We start from the raw sequence: 18,629 nt of genomic DNA on the forward strand, positions 1-18,629 counted from the left end.
AGTTAGTAGCACAATTATAATTTCAAGCTGTCACAGTCATTTCAGTAAAGTAATACTTTGTTAAAGGGGAATGATAAGGTCTGACGAGATGACTGCAATGATTTAATGGTTATTTATGCCTCTCCGTTGGAGAGAAGATGCAGATAATTATAACCCACAAATTAAGATGATAAATTATATTATAGTTGACTAATGGTAACTGTACTTTTCTGGAACACGAAACAACATTTGATCATTATGTAAGCTATTAAATTATGTTTTATGTATATCGTGTCCCATGTAGCACAGTTGATATAGCTTGGTGCTTGCAATGCTACAGTTGTGGGTTCGATACCCATTTGGGACTTGTACTTAAAAGAGTATGCGCTCACAACCGAACGTCTATCTGGATAAGCGCGTCTGCTAAATGACTGAAACGTCAATAAAGTACATCTAGATGCAAGCAATAGGATATTTCATTTGATGGCAGTGCGTTGTAATGATGTAGATAGAAAATGCTCTTGGCTTGAACGATGCACCCATATGGTCGGAGGAACTGTCAATCATTGCACGATCTCTTCCTTATCTGTCCTGTGTGTTCTTCCCGACTCTCTCTCTCTCTGCATACGGTTGAGTTTCTGTGAAGTGTGAAATGGCCGAATCGTAGCGAGTTTAACGGAACTATACTATAAGTGAATAGAAGTCCGGATTCAACTGTGAAACAACCAAGTCAAATGTCCTACGCAGCAATTTGACTCAAAATCTATTTTTTTTTTGTAGGAAAAAGTGCGTGGCGGAATAAGAAAACGCAACACGTATCCGGTATTCCACTCTAGAGTGAGAGAAACGCAAGGACTGGAGCGAGGTTGCAAGGGGAGAGGGGGATAGTCGCAAACAGAAGAGGGAAGGGAGAGAAGGAAGAATATTTGGTATTTTGGCTGTATCTACACATTTTATTGAAGGAATAATGAGGAACATTTGGATAATTTTGACCCTCGGCATGACGGCCTTTCTCTCGGGGGAAAGGGTAAGTTTTTAAAAGTGAACAATTTCGATTTGCTTGCGGGGTAACGTTAGATGGGAGAGAAAACAACTTCGAATCTGGGACCACTCACACTTGTATGTTACACAGTAACGTACTTGAAGCAATTGTGACTGTAGCCTATTGTTGTCCTGAATGTGACACATTGTAGCCTATCATATTACAACTCAAGAGCAATGTGAATTTAATTTCGGACAGAGGTAGTTCTTGAACTGTAGTCAATATTACATATATTTTTCTTTGGCCGGTCAAGTTTGTCTATGCTGACAATGTTTCAACGTTCATAGTTTGCTTTGAAGAGATACATATTCTTTTTAGAGTTTGTCTAGTTTAATTTCAGTATTTGAACATCTCCCGAAACTATCATTTCTACGTACGTGGCAGGTTGCTGGTCAAACATAGAGGAACCCTTTCTGGATGGAAATAACAAGAATCATTTTACAAATCACTGCTTATTGTAAGCTAACGTTACCTGTTATCAGTTGGCCTTTGGAGGGAATACAACCTAGCCTGGTTCCATTTACGAAGCTTTGTCGTTTAGATGTAATGGCCAATTCATATGTTATTATTGTGAAATGCAAAATAAACGCTATTGCTGCATGCAGCCTTTCCAAAATCATTTTGGCTGCGTCGACGTGCCTAGCCTATTCAAACACAGGAACGTAACCTAGCCATATATGTTATGTTCCGTTGCCCAGCTCAGTTGACCGTTTTGGTTATCAGAGTAAGACACAACTCCAGACAACCCTATAAGATACTCTAATGCTGACAAATACTTTAGTGAGGGCTAAATATGGTGTTTATGGCAGGGTAACAATAGGTTGTTTACCTCGTGTATTACCCAAAAGGCTCAGACTTTTCTGTTCCCGTTTACACGGGCTGTATCCGTGTCTCATTGGACCCATGGCTCCGGCAGACCTGCTCTCACGTGGGTGGGGCCAACGCCAGGCCACTGGTACTTTTCAGCTGGCATTTAGATAACAGTAGCTAACTGTGAACTTTAACACCTCACAAGGCATACTGTTTTGATTACGTTGATGCTGCTCTCCACTAGTCCTCAAAACACAATTTCCCTAGTGCAACATAAGGGTGTATACACTGTTATAAACTGAGAGGGGGGGGGGGGGGGGTTGAGCCCTGAATATTGATTGGCTAAGAGCCTTGGTTCCACGGGTATGACAAAATGTATTTTTACTCTTCTAATTACGTTGGTAACCAGATTATGATAGCAATAATGCCCCTCTGGGGGTTTGTGGTATATGGCCAATATACCACGGCTAAGGGCTGTATCCAGGCACTCAACGTTGCGTCAAGCTCAAAACAGCCCTTAGATTTAGTATATTTGCCGTATACCACACCCCCTTGGGCCTTATGGCTTAAGTGTAACACTGGTGTTACAGTAGAAAGTCCGCATTAGAGCCAAACATATTCGAGACATGTATGGTATTTATTTTATTATAGATATCCAAACGTACTATTATGCGATTATGCTGTTTCTATATCCTCATGTTTGGTAATATAATTGGGGCCCACTGATTATCCCACAAATTGTCTAGAATGCTGGAATGGACTTGGGAAAATATAATTGAGCATTTGTGTCTTTCATGTATTTGGTGCCTTAACTGAACTCTTAGTCAACATGTCCCGCTGTTTTCTCTGTGGCTCTGTGACTTGTCACTTGGCCCCGTTCCTCTCCGGATGGTTGTCCAATTAGCTGATTCAGCCACCAGTGTTTTAACGAGTCATTGTTTTGCACGACGTCACCCCCCAGAGTGCATGTTTTTAATAGACGAGCCTCAGAACCAGAAGCCCTTGTGTCTGCTTGAGTCATAAGGTCTCCCTCCTTTGGATACTATCGGAGAGCAAGTCAAAGCTCACAAAACCACAAAAGTGGCCGTGTTACTTTTGTATTTGTGTTGTTTTGAAGAACACTGGCATCAGGCAGTTGTGAAGAGAGCCCCGCGACCTGTCATTTTCTTTGACCCCTCGGTCCTTTGGGTTGTAGCCTACCAAGGTATGCTCCATGGCTTTGTGGGCATGGCAACGACACACACAAATTGCTACTGCACCATTATGTTTGACTATCATAAACCCCCTCCTTCTCCCTCCCCCTATCAATCTATCGCTTCTCTCTATCTGTGTGTACCCTGCAGCGGTGAGAGGCGTATATCCGCCTCAATGAAACTCGACGCGTGACATTGATTCTCAATGTTGGCACCCCTGTTGACATGACAATCAAGTGGTTTGGCTGATAACCACCAGGCTAATCTATGTGTTAATTATCAGGTTGACGTTTATTGTCATGAATCTCGCCCTGGAGGCAGAACTGAGTGAATTCCGCTAGATGTGCCAGCTGCAAAGTCAAAAATTGGCTCTATTGTTTAAAATCCTGGGGGGAAATTCGCTTTTTGGTCTTAATTTAAGGTTAGGCATTAGGGTTAGCAGTGTGGTTAAGGTTAGGGTTTAAAATGTTTAAAATCAGATTTTATGACTTTGTAACTGTGCCAGCTGCTCTACAGAGCTGCCTCCGGGGCAAGATTCATAACAATAAATGCCAACCTGCAGTTAATTACCACACGCCATCAAGCACAGTCGTTGCTGTACCCTTTAGATAAGACATTTCAGCTGGGGTCTTCGCCCCAAATTGTCTATTTAGCAGAAGCTCTTATCCAGAGCGACTTACGGTAGTGAGTGCATACATTTTTATACTTTCTCGTACTGGTCCCCCGTGGGAATTGAACCAACAACCCTGGCGTTGCAAGCGCCATGCTCTATCAACTGAGCAACATGGGACCAAATGGCAACCTATTCCGTGTCTAGTGCACTACTTTCGACCAGAGCTCCATGGGCCCTCATCAAAAGTAGTGCACTAGGTATAGGGAATAGTGTGTCAATTTGGACAGCGCTGTAGTCGAAGGTGATATATAATGCCCGCTGCAATTTTTCCCCCAGTGACTTTATTTCCTGGAACCCGGATGCGAAGAAGGTTGGGCCCTAGCTATGTTTTGGGTTCCCGCTAGTTGCCAGATGTGCGAGCAGGTCAATTTTTGTCAGGTATTGGTGGGAAGCGTGGGTGTTCACCTCCTTTCAAATGGATGATTTATGTGAGGGTAGCACTGTCTCAGTGTCTGATGCAGGACCTCAAAGGAATAACTCAAAAATGGAATTGGCCAAGGAATCTTGGGACATTCAAGGAAAATAAGTGGGATAAACACTAAAGTTCCGTTCCACTTTTGAGGTTATCTATACACTTTGTATATAACAAAATATGTGATTGTTTACATACTGTATATCATAAGGAATGACACATCTATAAGCACACCATAAATGCATGCATACCTACATTAAGTTGTTATAATGCTATGTAGCCATAAAGCAATGTTCATGATGCGCTTATAGATGTGTATTGTATGCTTTATGATCCCGTGCCCTTAAATAACACTGGCACGTAAACAAAGAGGTCAGGGGAGATGTATCCATGGGTAGAACTACACAGCACCTCAGAGTTTCATTTTGTTGGCCATTTGTTTTGTGTTCACTGATTTGAAGTAATGTTGTGCCCGCGTAGCACAGGTTGCTAGCTGACCGCCAGATCACCCCACACTCCTGCCAGCTCTACACCTGAGGCTGTCTTCGGCTTCTGTATTAAAGAAGACAATAGCAACATCAATACACAAACTGCATTCACTAGCAGGCCCAGGACCACAGATGCCAGGCCTTTTTCATTTCCTATTCCTCTAGATACAGTATACAATTTTCAACCAACTTTATTGATATTCCTGTAGATTCTTGCAACTTCTCTGAATGTTTTGACCGGAATATTTGTACACCCTGACTCTGTGCAGTTTTAGAACCAGACTCGCAGTCTCTTTTAAAGTGGCTATAAGAGGGCTTTATCCATCCTCCTTTTATAAAAAAAAGTGCATCATCTATAATTTAAGAAATATTGAATAAACAAGAATGAACAGTAAACATGTTGTCGTCCCCACAAATTATGCAGCGCCCCCGTTGGGCCAATCAGTGTAATTTTGTAAATGCCAGATCTCTATGGCAAGACTCATCATTCACCCAAGTTTGGTCAAAATCAGGCCAGCGGTGTCTGTGATATCGCGTGGGTTAGCTAGACTCATATCCCTGAGCATGTGTGCCAAATTTCATCACTCTGAGTCAAAAATATAAAAATGTCCCCATTATAGCGCCAGTTATAGTGTTTGCAACTGTGTTGTTACAATATGAATATCCTTGACTGATTTATATGCATTTATGTGCTAGACCAACCCCACGTGAATGTTTATTGGTCAATAGTGGCCTGTGGTTTTAGGTACTAGTCGGGAAAATATTGCATCGAGAGACCTTTGTCTATAGATGCCACACATCAAGTTTCGTGCAGATCGGTCATTCGTTGCCAGAAGAGTAGCGTTTTAAAAGTTTAGCCCAATATTCTAAATGGCGGAAAATCTATCATGGCTGACCTTATCGGTCCCTGAGACATTTGTTCCTTGTAAGGAGAGGGACCTATGTACCTAATTTCAGGATTTTAGGTCAAACGGGGTGAGGGGTGTGACCTTTCAAAGTTAGCATTTTCAATCTCCCCTATCTGCCAAGCGTTATGTCATCTCTAATGGACTCTGCAGGCCCGGGCTCCTTGGGCCTCTGAAGGAAAGCATCTGTCCCCATGCGCTCTTCTTTTGTCATCAGCCACGCACGCAGCCCTGCTTTGTAGACCTCACCCCCAAGGCTAAGACGCTGCTTGTCATAACCGCTGCGTCTTAAGTTACCCTGGGAACAGTTGCGTTATTATTCCATATTAATACAGCTGAAAATAATGTTGTTGTTTTTTTTAAGAAGGGAGATGCAGCACAACGCTCTGCTTTGCTGACACTCAAGAAGGGAGTGTTTGCGTATGCCTCGCGAGCATCTGCAGGACGTACGTGCGTTTGTTTGAAAGGAACAGCTTTTCCCTCCACCCTCTCTTGACTATTTGGAAGGGATTCTTTCATGAGGCTGAGGTTGTGTGTGTGTGTGTGTGTGTTTGTTTGTCTTTATTAAAGACAAAGTCCAGCCTTCCAGGCATGGGGAAACGCGTTAGGGAGAGGAAGCACATGGACGGTGGTTTAACTTTGGCCCCTGCCACCATGCATGTGTAGACAGCAAGGAGCCACAATTTGACAAACTAGCGACTCCTCACCTTTATTAACGTGGATGTCAAGTTTTTGTTGAAAACAGTAACTGTTTATAAAGCAGCCTCTCTCTCTCTCTCTCTCTCTCTCTCTCTCTCTCTCTCTCTCTCTCTCTCTCTCTCTCTCTCTCTCTCTCTCTCTCTCTCTCTCTCTCGCCCCTTAATTAGCTTAGCAAATGAAAAGTTCCTTCAGAGGATTGTAGTGGAGGTTCTGTGGTTGTGACGAAGAAAAGAAAATCAGGGAAAAAACCCTGTGTTTAACCTGTCTGCTTTCTTCCTGTACTATCATTCCTGCAGCCTGGTTACACTTTCAATGAAGAGGAGAGTGTGAATTTGGTCTCCCTCCGTCTGGTGCTTTACTGTGAGGAATGCTTGAGAACGTCTGACTTTGGGGGGGGGGGCAGACCCATGTGCCGAGCAGGATGGTGCTGGATTAGGCTAGTTAGGACAGTAATGAAAGTTAAGTGTCTGGCTTGAGCACATGATCACACATCTGCCTCATACTATCCCCAGTAAACCTCAGTTGCCAAGAGAAATGCCCATTGTATTGGGTCAAAAAAGCAATTTCTGCTTTGAATCATTCCAATGAAATGAAAAATGAATGATCCAAAAATTCAATTGCATGCTATTATCTCCCGTTGATATTTTGAACGCTCATTGGACTTATTGTCATGCAACGCATTCGATCGTTGTTTTGAGTGAGGTCAAATGAAACCTCAAAATTGTATGTGATTGTCACGTGTGCTCCCTCTCCGGCCTCTTGGTCACCAGGCTGCTCGTTATGGCGCACACCTGTCACCCTTGTTACGCGCATCTGCACAGAATGACACTCACCTGGACTCCATCACCTCCTTGATTACCTGCCCTTTATATGTCACTCCCTTTGGTTTCTTCCCCAGTCGTCATTGTTTCTGTTCCTGGGTCATGTCTGTCCGTTGTTTGTCTTAATTGTTGGTTTCAATGATTTATTAAAACGCTCACTCCCTGAACTAGCTTCCCGACTCTCAGCGCACATCGTTGCAGAATGACGACTCAACAAAGGGAAGCATCAGGGAGTGTTTTTTTGTTGTTGTTTTCTTTTTTGTTGGAGGTGATGTCGGGTCCGGGTGTTTTAGCCGGAGCTACCTGGGAGGTCTCAGCCGGTTTGTCGGATTCCCATGCCTCAGCTGGCTCGATAGGCTCCCATGCCTCAGCGGGCTCGATAGGCTCCCATGCCTCAGCGGGCTCGATAGGCTCCCATGCCTCAGCGGGCTCGATAGGCTCCCATGCCTCAGCGGGCTCGATAGGCTCCCATGCCTCAGCGGGCTCGATAGGCTCCCATGCCTCAGCGGGCTCGATAGGCTCCCATGCCTCAGCGGGCTCGATAGGCTCCCATGCCTCAGCGGGCTCGATAGGCTCCCATGCCTCAGCGGGCTCGATAGGCTCCCATGCCTCAGCTGGCTCGATAGGCTCCCATGCCTCAGCGGGCTCGATAGGCTCCCATGCCTCAGCGGGCTCGATAGGCTCCCATGCCTCAGCGGGCTCGATAGGCTCCCATGCCTCAGCGGGCTCGATAGGCTCCCATGCCTCAGCGGGCTCGATAGGCTTCCATGCCTCAGCTGGCTCGATAGGCTCCCATGCCTCAGCTGGCTCGATAGGCTCCCATGCCTCAGCGGGCTCGATAGGCTACCATGCCTCAGCGGGCTCGATAGGCTTCCATGCCTCAGCGGGCTCGATAGGCTTCCATGCCTCAGCGGGCTCGATAGGCTCCCATGCCTCAGCTGGGTGAACAAGTTCCCGTGCCTCAGCTTGGTGAACAAGTTCCCGTGCCTCAGCTGGGTGAACAAGTTCCCGTGCCTCGACCGAGGCAACCGGGGAGGTTTCAGCCGGTTCCTCAGGTTTCTGCGCCTCAGCGGAGGCGACCAGTCCTCTACAGATCCCCGGGATGGTCCCTGTGGTTGGCGTCCTGTAGCTGGAGCCGAACGCACCGGGGAGGGGGTACTGTCAGGTCGCCATGCTCCCGCGCCTCAGCTGGATTGACAGGTTCCCACACCTTAGCAGAGGTAACCAGTCCGCTCCTGATCCCCAGGATCGTCATCTTGGTCGGCGTCCTGCGGATGGAGAAACCTTTGGTTTCATGTTTGTGCTTTGTTTGTGTTTACTTGTTTGTTTAATTTATTTATTAAAACACTCGCTCCATCGAAATGTTAGCTGTTAAGATTAGATCAAACAATAATATTAAGGGATTAGAAATCCGTGGCTTAAAAACTAAGGTGTTATTGTACGCTGATGATTCATGTTTTCTTTTAAAACCACAATTAGAGTCTCTCCACGGCCTCTTAAAGGATCTTGATACTTTTGCTATCCTCTCTGGATTAAAACCAAATTATGATAAATGTACCATATTACGTATTGGATCACTAAAAAATGCACATTTTACATTACCATGTAGTTTACCAATTAAATGGTCTGACGGAGATGTGGACATACTCGGTATACAAATCCCAAAAGAAAGAAATGATCTCACTCCAATACATTTTTATAGAACGTTAGCAAAAATAGATAAAATCTTGCTACTATGGAAAGGAAAATACCTGTCTATTTGTGGAAAAATCACCCTGATTAACTCTTTAGTCATATCACAGTTTACCTATTTGCTTATGGTTTTGCCTACACCTAGTGACCTGCTTTTTAAATTATATGAACAAAAAATATTCACTTTTATTTGGAACGGCAAGCCAGATAAAATTTAAAGGACCTATTTATATAACGAATATGAATTCGGAGGGCAGAAATTATTAAATATTAAAGCATTAGACCTCTCACTAAAGGCATCAGTCATACAAAAGTAATACTTAAATCCATACTGGTTCTCTAGTAAATTGGTAAGAATGTCTCATCCTATGTTCAAGAAGGGCCTTTTCCCCTTTATTCAGATTACACCTGCTCACTTTCGGTTGTTTGAAAAGGAAATAATCTCCAAAATATCTTTATTTTTTAAACAAGCCTTAGAAAGTTGTTTGCAATTTCAGTTTAATCCACCAGAAAGGACGGAACAAATAGTACAACAAATATTGTGGTTAAATTCAAATATACTAATTGATAAAAAAAACTGTATTTATCGAAGAAATGTTTAAAAAAATTATAATTTTAGTGAATGATATCATAAATAGGACTGGTGGAGTTATGTCACACATGCAGCTAACACAGACATATGGAAATGTCTGCTCTACCCAAAATTACAACCAATTAATTGCAGCATTACCACAAAAATGTAAGAGGCAAGTAGAAGGGGAAAAAAGTAAGGAACTTGTACGTCGGCCCTGTATTAAAGAAAATAAATGGTTAAAGAAAAGTGTGATAAATAAAAACTTATACCAATTTCATTTAAGGACCAAAAAACTGACAGCTGTGCCATATAAATTGCAAAATAGTTGGGAAGAGATTTTCGATGTACCCATTCCATGGCACATGGTTTATGAATTGATACGCAAAACAACGCCGGATTCAAAACTTCTAATTTTTCAATTTAAATTTCTATACAAAATTCTTGCAACTAATAGAATGTTATATATATGGGGGATACAATCTTCCCAGCTCTGCAGATTCTGCTGTGAGGAGGCAGAGTCATTAGATCATTTATTTTCTTATTGTCCATATGTAGCTTGTTTTTGGTCACAGGTCCAGGAATGGCTGAAGAATTGCAACATTTGCCTAGAACTAACGCTACAGATAGCAGTACTGGGTGATTTGAAAAGCCATAGTCAATCAATCAATAATATAATAATTATTTTAGCGAAAATGTTTATTTTTAATTTACAATCTGTAGAAGCTATGAGAATAGGAAGGTTCAATTATTTTGTGAAGCATCACAGCACAGTCGAAAAATATATGGCAAATAGAAATCCAAAATGGATGATGTTGAGAGATAGATGGGAGGGGTTGAATGGAGCTGAAGGGTGGGACTAATAACAAGATAAACAATGTAAAACATATGGGATCTGTAAAATGTATATAGGTTCGTAACTTTTGTGAAATAGCACAGTTACAAATAGAAATCAAACTGGATGGACATCAGAAATAGAGGAAGGACTAAGAACAAACGAGAGAACTATTGTAAAGTAGACTGTGTCTGTAAAATGTGTATAAGATGTATAAATTGAAGGTAGAAGCAGAAGTGTTTATTAGTTTACTCCAGTTGGGGGATCGGTGGTAGGGTTTGCGGGGAATAATAATAAAGGTATATTCCTAAAAAAAAGTATGTATGGCTATATAGGTATGTGTATGTATATATGTGTATATGTATGCATGCGTGTATGGATATATGATTTCTTCAAACCAGGCTGCTTACCTATTGCAGATTCAGTCTTCCCAGCCTGGTGCAGGTCTACAATTTTGTTTCTGGTGTCCTTTGACAGCTCTTTGTTCTTGGCCATAGTGGAGTTTGGAGTGTGACTGTTTGAGGTTGTGGACAGGTGTCTTTTATACTGATAACAAGTTCAAACAGGTGCCATTAATACAGGTAACGAGTGGAGGACAGAGGAGCCTCTTAAAGAAGAAGTTACAGGTCTGTGAGAGCCAGAAATCTTGCTTGTTTGTAGGTGACCAAATACTTATTTTCCACCATAATTTGCAAATAAATTCATTAAAAATTCTACAATGTGATTTTCTGGATTTTTTTCTCTCATTTTGGCTGTCATAGTTGAAGTGTACCTATGATGAAAATTACAGGCCTCTCTCATCTTTTTAAGTGGGAGAACTTGCACAATTGGTGGCTGACTAAATACTTTTTTGCCCCACTGTATATGGGGGATTGGAAATGATGCAGACAATTACATTGATGGAAGCAACATTCTTTCTGCAACATTAAGCTGATCCACCCCTTAGAAAAAGAAAAAAGAACACTCACTCCCTGAACTTGCTTCCCGACTCTCAGCGTACATCGTTACAGTGATGGTGTACAAATTGTATTTTATGTGGCACGGAGTTACTCTCATGTCACTTAATTAAAAACAGAAACTTTGACCAACACTCTCCATCTCCTTGCCCGAACTTGGGCACACGCACGCCACACTAAGTTACAGAAATCTTATTGGCTCAGAGTTTCATAGTTTGTGGTCAAGCTTGTTGTATATCTGCTGCCTGGGAAACCTCTCCTTCTCCCTATTGGCTGTGTTCTCCTGTATAGACAGTGGGAATGTGCTTCATCTGTGGGGTGTTATCCAAAAATGGGGGATATATGATGAAGTCATGACTTCAATTGAATTTTTCCATCCCGCTCCCAAGATTGTTCTGGAAAACAACATGCCTGCATTTAACACATCTGTGCTCACTCATATTTATGAGCATGTTTTATCGGTTCTAAAAAGCACCTAATTGAAATCTGTACTGTGCTCCGCCAAGCAGAAAACTGTACTTTAATATCTGCTGTTTCCATTATAAACCCTGACTTGATTCAGTGCAACACTGTAATGTCATGTTGTTGTCGTGAGAAATCTCCCAGATTCCAGAGGGTTTTGAGGAATTTCCGTAAAGATTCGTTAGAGGCTTTCAAAATAGCACCTCCTCCTCATCAAATGCTGTGGTCATGTGTAAACGTTTCTACTCATTGGCATTGAATTTAATGGAGCAGTCATGAATATTCAGCAAAGAGTAGTGGTTGTCATAGGAACAGTTTGACAAAAACAGGAAGTACTTTAGTTCTCTGTCTAGGTACACCGTACCGTAGGGAAATGTTTTTCAAACTAATAATTGCCCTCCAAGGCACAGCTATTTTTTTACTCTCTTGCTCTCTGCGAAAATGCCACCAATTCAGATTTGGTTCTGCTGTACAAAGATGTTTTAAACCTTTTTGTGTTTTGTAAAAAAAAGCTACATTCTATTATCCTCAATCCTGGGTGTTTTTAGAAGCAAGTATATAGCTTCCTGCATCTCCTATCATGACTGAAATGCCCTTTTCAGAGGTTCTTTAGTTTGATTCTCCAGGGTAGCGGTGGCAGACACACTGTCCAAATAGTCCAGTTGTTCACTTTGGTATAGAAGCATGAAAAACGGTACACTTGTATAATTTTTTTTAGAGCTGAACAAAACCTGATATAGTGCCATCTCTGACTCAGGTGTCCAGCCATGTCCAGTGTCCCGAAACGCTCCCAGTACCGAGAGAGAGAACGAGGGCACTTTTTTATTAAACGGAGGAGGAGCCGTTAAAGAAGCGTGTGAGATGGAATCCATTTTGATTTTAAATACAAATGCCACTGACACGCTCATTTCCTCGCTCTCCTTTTGAGGCGAGCGCAAAGTCTTAATGGGTGTAACATTTCAAGGAAAGCCTCCAAACAAACAAGAGTTTTGTGGATGGCGTTCCACAAATTCTGGCCCCCAGTGACCTCATTGGAAATCCACTTTCCCGATCTGTCACCTTTTGATAGTGTGTAGATCATAGCTCCGTTTTCTCCCATCCCTGATTTCGGAGAGACTGGGCCAAGGTCATTGCTTTTTTAATCTTGGCATTGTCATGCTATGCTTAAACCGGTTAGCCTGGAGGAGTGAGGCTTGATGACTTTGATGACAATAATTTGTTTAATCAAGTGATTCAGTGGCTGGCTGGAATGATGGCCGACATCCCTGACTCCAGACCCAGGATATCCTCTAGAGAAAATGGAGCCTCGTGGCTGTCTCCCAGAACGCATCCAACACCAAGACTTAGTAAAATACCAGACATGACCTACCCTACCAGTCAGTGCCTGGGCCTGGATATTACGTACAGACGTACAGTCTTCCGAACCTCCTCAGAATGTTCTGGAGTTCATGGCATCTTTTGAAGCATTCTGTTACCCTTTTGTCTTTTTGTGTGGCTTCCCATCACTACGTGTGAGTTATTGACCACGTAAGGCATCTTGACAGGTTTTGTTGGGGTCTAGGCTACAAATACTTTGAAGACATCTGTACTTGTGTGGGGTATAGTCGTGGCTCCCCTTTAGTGTGGTGTCTACCACCACAATCTCTGCTCTCCAGCTTTTCAGCACAATACATCTCTTCTGTTCCTGCTTAGAGGTCCGGCATTTCAAAGTGTTTCGCATACCAGTTACTGAGACCTATTCAAAGGCTCTAATGTTGTGTTTGAACTTTCTGGTAACCAATGAAAACAGGTGCTCGGTGTGTCTCTGGGACCAATCAGAAGGCTTCTTCTACTGTATCCTCAGCATCTTCTGCCCGTCCATATGGAGGCAGTAAGACAGAGGGTGGAGCACAGGGGCCTTGTGTTGTTTCAGGAACTCAGGGAAAGCGAGACTGCGGACTTCATAACCGCACATTCTTCAGGAATTACAGCAGAGGGATATAATTGGGCTGTGTAGCGAGAGCGAGGTTTGGCAGATACGTTAAAGCTGTTTTTAGCTGCACAGTTTTGTCAGCGATGACAATCAGTGGTTCCTGACGGAGGACAAAATGGTCCTTTTTTGGAAGTTCTGGCTGTGTGTGCGTGCGTGGGTATGTCTCTTGATCAAAAGTGTGTTTTATGTCTTGATAAAGTGGGCTTCTCCAAGGGCCCTGACGGGGGGAAAATGCTCTTTCTGCCACATAATCATTAAAGATTGAGAAAGAAGCCACGCCGTGGTACTCGTACAGGACCTATTTCTGTAGCCACAACTCAATTATTTACACAGAATGGAATATGAATGAGACCTTTTGCCTCATCTTGCTCAAACATGAGCTCAGGGCTAAAGCGCTGCTTTGAACAGTCACATAAAAGCTCCATAGAATCCAAGCAAACCTGCTTTTTGTAAAAGCCCTGATATTTATAGTCCGAGGGTAGCTTATATGCCTATGGCCTTTGTCATTTGATAACTTTATTGCACGAAGTACAATAAACTGTGACCGGAAAAGGCTGGTCTATTGTGGCTGGTTTACAAAAGATGTCTACATAATGTGTCGATGATATTGTCCAGAGCCTTGTGAGTAGTTTACCCCTGCTTTGTGAACTAACTGCGGCTACAGCGTTTACCAGTTGACTCCCAGCAGCTGGGGTGCACATGTAAAACATGGGGAGGAAATGATTTCCCTTTTGTTGTGGAGCAGTTTGTTTCAACAAACGTCGGGAACCGACTCGGATGGAGCGGCAGTGTTCTGTCAAGCGTCACGCAAAAGTTCAAATGGCTTCCTCTCTGTAGAGCGCCGTTTGATCTCTTCCTGTGAATCACTCCCTGAACGCTGGCCGTGGCAGCTAATCTTCAGCATGTGCCACTATACCCCGGGTGACGTCCTAAACTGATAATCCACCCAGTAATTGTGTAACTGTGTGAAAGGGTAGTAGGTGTGTCCCCAGCACCGCAGAGTTACCAAAACATATTTAAAGCTGTGGCATTAGAGAGCAGCTTTGTTCTATGAGCATCTGGCCAGCTGAGGTTTAGGTCAATGTTTTAATGTCTCTATGATGCACTGTTGAGTAGTCTGTGACTGTGCAAACCTATAAGGCCACTATCCCAGCTCCCAGGGCCTTGCTGGGATCATGCCTCATTAATCGGCTATTACATGAATATTGGCTTCCCACTCTTCATAAGTTGCCTCTTGACTTGAGCCTTTAAGGTTGTTATTGTTTCCATCTTACCTAATAGTGCAGTCAACATTTGTAGCTTGCGGTGAGGTCTGGTGCCTCGGTGTGAAACTTTAGACCTGTCTCTGGATCAGTGTTTGAACGTAGCGACGGGGCATGGCTACGCCGACCAGGTAATTACTAACCCCCCTGGTCCTGGATCACTGTTCTTGCAGGTTGTGCTGAGACCGGGTCGATGCTCCAGTTATTTTTTTGTGCCTGCGTCGGTTTGTGTCCTCTGCTGGTATTAGCCCTGTATAATGTGATCAGAGAACACCACCTGACGCCCTCGCCCCGAGTCATCCATCCCTCCCTTACACCATTAATGTTTCCTCCTGCGCCTCCTCCCTCTGCCGGTACTGACTGTGTGTCCTCGTTCCCTTCATCAACCTCTCGCCATTTATTTCCCCCTTCCTCCTCATAGTCAGCATCATAGTCAGCATCATAGTCAGCATCATAGTCAGCATCATATTCAACATCATAGTCAGCACAGCATCATAGTCAGCATCATAGTCAGCATCATATTCAACATCATAGTCAGCATCATAGTCAACATCATATTCAGCATCATAGTCAGCATCATAGTCAGCATCATAGTCTGCATCATATTCAACATCATAGTCAGCATCATAGTCAGGATCATATTCAACATCATAGTCAACATCATAGTCAGCATCATAGTCAGCATCATAATCAACATCATAGTCAGCATCATAGTCAGCATCATAGTCAGCATCATAGTCAACGTCATAGTCAGCGTCATAGTCAGCGTCATAGTCAGCGTCATAGTCAGCGTCATAGTCAGCGTCATAGTCAGCGTCATATTCAACGTCATAGTCAGCATCATAGTCAGCGTCATATTCAACGTCATAGTCAGCATCATTGTCAACATCATTGTCAACATCATAGTCAGCATCATTGTGAACATCATAGTCAACATCATGCTCTCAGAGGAACTCGCGTCATCACCCCTATGGCAACTCTCTCTCCACTAACTCTCTCCCTCCTTTTTTCCCCTCCCTATTCCTCGCTGCCCACCCTCTCCGTACTGCCGACCCCCCCCCCCCCCTCCCCCGACCAGAGTGCACTGCCCTCCTGACTCCCCTGAACCCAAATCCTCTTAAGGGAAGGGTTGGATGGGAATTCAATTGCTGCGCTGTGAGGGTTGAAGTAGATCAGCCACTGAAGCGGTGAAATCGCCCCTCCCACCCGTCCACCCTCCCTCATACATATGGCTTTTATTTCCCCAGATAAAGGCACATTTGCAGCAGTGTGGCAGTGAGAGATAGACTGAGCTTTGGCGGAATTTGGCAGGTCATAATTTTTTCGGCACAAATAGATAAGTGGGTGGGGAAAATGTCATATGTATAAATGAGCTTGAGTGTGGGTGAAAGAGCGTGAACTTTTCCACATCCCACCGGTCCATTCTAAAGTTTTCTTACAGTAAATGAAAGGAATAAGATTGGAAATGACGGTAAACTCCGAGTGCTCAATACATCTGGAAAATAATCTTGTCACGACAACACAAAACTTGCCTGTCCATGCCTATAAAATTGGATGTTATCAATTAAAAAAGACAAAAAAATCCTCAAAAGTCACATGCAATCTTCATTGCGCCTTGACTACCAAGAGACAAGGAAATCTCCCCCCCCAAAGAGCCACTCATCTGCTTTATGTTGTGAGGAAGACAATATGACATTGTGGTCAGGTCACCTTTGACCCATCGCTCCTAGAAGCTCTTTCATGTCACGGCCCTTCCTGGCTGCATGGGGTTAATGAGCTGGCTCTGAAGAACTCATGAGTTTCCTGTTAAGAAAAGGTTTAAAAGCCTGGATGGAACCTGGACAAAGGCGCATACAGCTCCTTTTTTTCACCACTCTGGCAGAGGCTTAGAATCTGGATTCAATTAAACTTTGAACCAGCAGCTAATTTATCCATCACGCCCCCCCCTCCCCCCCTCCCTGGATGCCATAGCTCTTTTAGAGGCCCGGGGAACCAAACACAAAGGCTTTGAGCGATGCTGATTGAAGCCATGCCTTTATCCTGACACGCTGAAGGGGATCGCAGACTGTTTGAAGCGTGAATGAGAAGTGCCTTGTGACACGATGGCAACAGTGGCATGGATCAGAGGTAATTGAATAACCCTGAAAAGTAAAAACCATGGAGGATGTACATGTGGGACCGCATGCTGCTTCATGTGTAATATAAAGCTGTATACTGTTAAGAGGATTTGATCCAGTCGTTGTTCATGTCACGGTCAAAGTATACATCCCTCTTCTTATTCAAGCAATGCAGTAATCAGGAATGAATCTTTGGTGAAAAGTATCCATCCCCATCCATTCCCTCCCTCTGGCTCATATTAAGATATAAGGAAAACGCGAAGGCCTGTTCTCTCTCTCCGAGAAGAGGACTTGGCAAGTCCTCTCAGCATTCATCCTCCGATAGCTTTTCATCAGGCAGGAATGCCTTTCAGTCGTTGACAGCTCCCGGCGGAACGGTACGACGCTCCGAATCTGGACCACACGCGGGCCAGCTGAGCCGTGTTCGGGAAGAGCCCAATCGCACTCGAGTGTTGCATATCAAGCCAAAGAGATGAGCGCTTTGAACAGGACCCAAGGCCTGCTTCCTGCAATATCCATCCTGTATACTCGACCTAATGTGTACAGGCCCCATGGAGAGTAGCCAATCATACCTGCCTGGGAGCAAAAGTATTAATTTCCTTATTTTTCCAGAAAAAGCAGTCCTCTCTTCCACCTGTAGGCTAAATGCTAAGTAAAACATTATTCATGAGCTGCAGGAGAAGTCAGAAAGGTGTAATCTACGTCTTTGAGGCCAGAAGGCAAATTAAACATTTCCCACCACCAGGGCCACCAGGGGTTTTACTACACAAATGGAAATCCGATCTGTTTTATATTAAGATCAATGAGTCATGGGAGGGTTACTCAGACTTGGGGAATGAGCTCTTGGGAAAGTGCACATTTTCTTCAGCGGGATCGTCTAGAGCCGACCGCGGGGCAAGGCCTTCTCATTTTCCCCATGATTGAGATTGAAAGCGCCTCATCTTGCTTTAATGTGCCTGTAGCCAAAAGTGCTTCAGTAGAGGTTTGGTCCGGCTATTAATTAAAGGTGAAACTGATGACGCCTGTGGAAATGTGTGTGTGTGTGTGTTCAAATGTCTCCTCATATTCTTTCTCTTTTGTGCTCTCTCTCTCTCTCCCTCCCCTCATCAACCTCTCTTTAGGTGATATGAGCCAATGATTAACTGTCTGGCGGACTAATTCAGTCTATATAACCTTTATAGATCACATTTGTTAACCGCTCTTCCACTCTCGTCCCCGTACTCATTTTACTGGAGACGTTTGAGGACCTTCGGTCATTGCCTCGTTTTCCGCGAGCTGGAATGTGAAAGGAAGGACCGTTCAAACCCGTTACTGAAACGTTCCTTTGTGAAAAAGAATGTGTTGCTGAGTTAGTCAGGGATGTGTGAAATGAACGCTAAGCGGGTACAACGGCAGGACAAAGGGAACAGCGCGTCTCCAACGTCACTCAGACAAGTCAGGACCGGCCAAATGGTGAATTTGCGAACACGGCACGGCACTTTTCCACTTCAGACGATATCAATTAGAGGGTCAGTGGTTTGCTGAGGGTTGAACCTTTTCTAAGCCCCCTTTCCTCTCTCTCCCCACCCCCGTTAAACAAGCAACATCCTCCCCACACAGAGCTGCCCCCTGAAGAGACCTACCATCCATGTTGATACGGGCTCCATTTTGACTGGCCCAATGGTATTTGTGAGGATAGTGGACTTGATGTATGGTAGTCAAGTAAGAACGTTGCTTCTGGATGTGGGAATTCTAGATTAC

At 43.8% G+C, this 18,629-nt stretch overlaps 1 protein-coding gene across 1 annotated transcript in view; it reads left to right on the plus strand.

Annotated features, from left to right (window-relative positions):
- The first annotated feature begins 547 nt into the window (after positions 1-547).
- LOC139558756 (syndecan-2-A-like) overlaps positions 548-18,629 on the plus strand; it is a 34,886-nt gene continuing 16,804 nt past the window's right edge. The window contains exon 1 of the mRNA XM_071374170.1: positions 548-1,006. Coding sequence (XP_071230271.1) covers positions 947-1,006 — 60 coding nt within the window. The 5' untranslated portion in view covers positions 548-946. The remainder of the gene's footprint in view (positions 1,007-18,629) is intronic.

This window comes from Salvelinus alpinus, chromosome 29, assembly GCF_045679555.1.
Source record: "Salvelinus alpinus chromosome 29, SLU_Salpinus.1, whole genome shotgun sequence".
In the NCBI taxonomy this organism is placed as follows: Eukaryota; Metazoa; Chordata; class Actinopteri; order Salmoniformes; family Salmonidae; genus Salvelinus; species Salvelinus alpinus.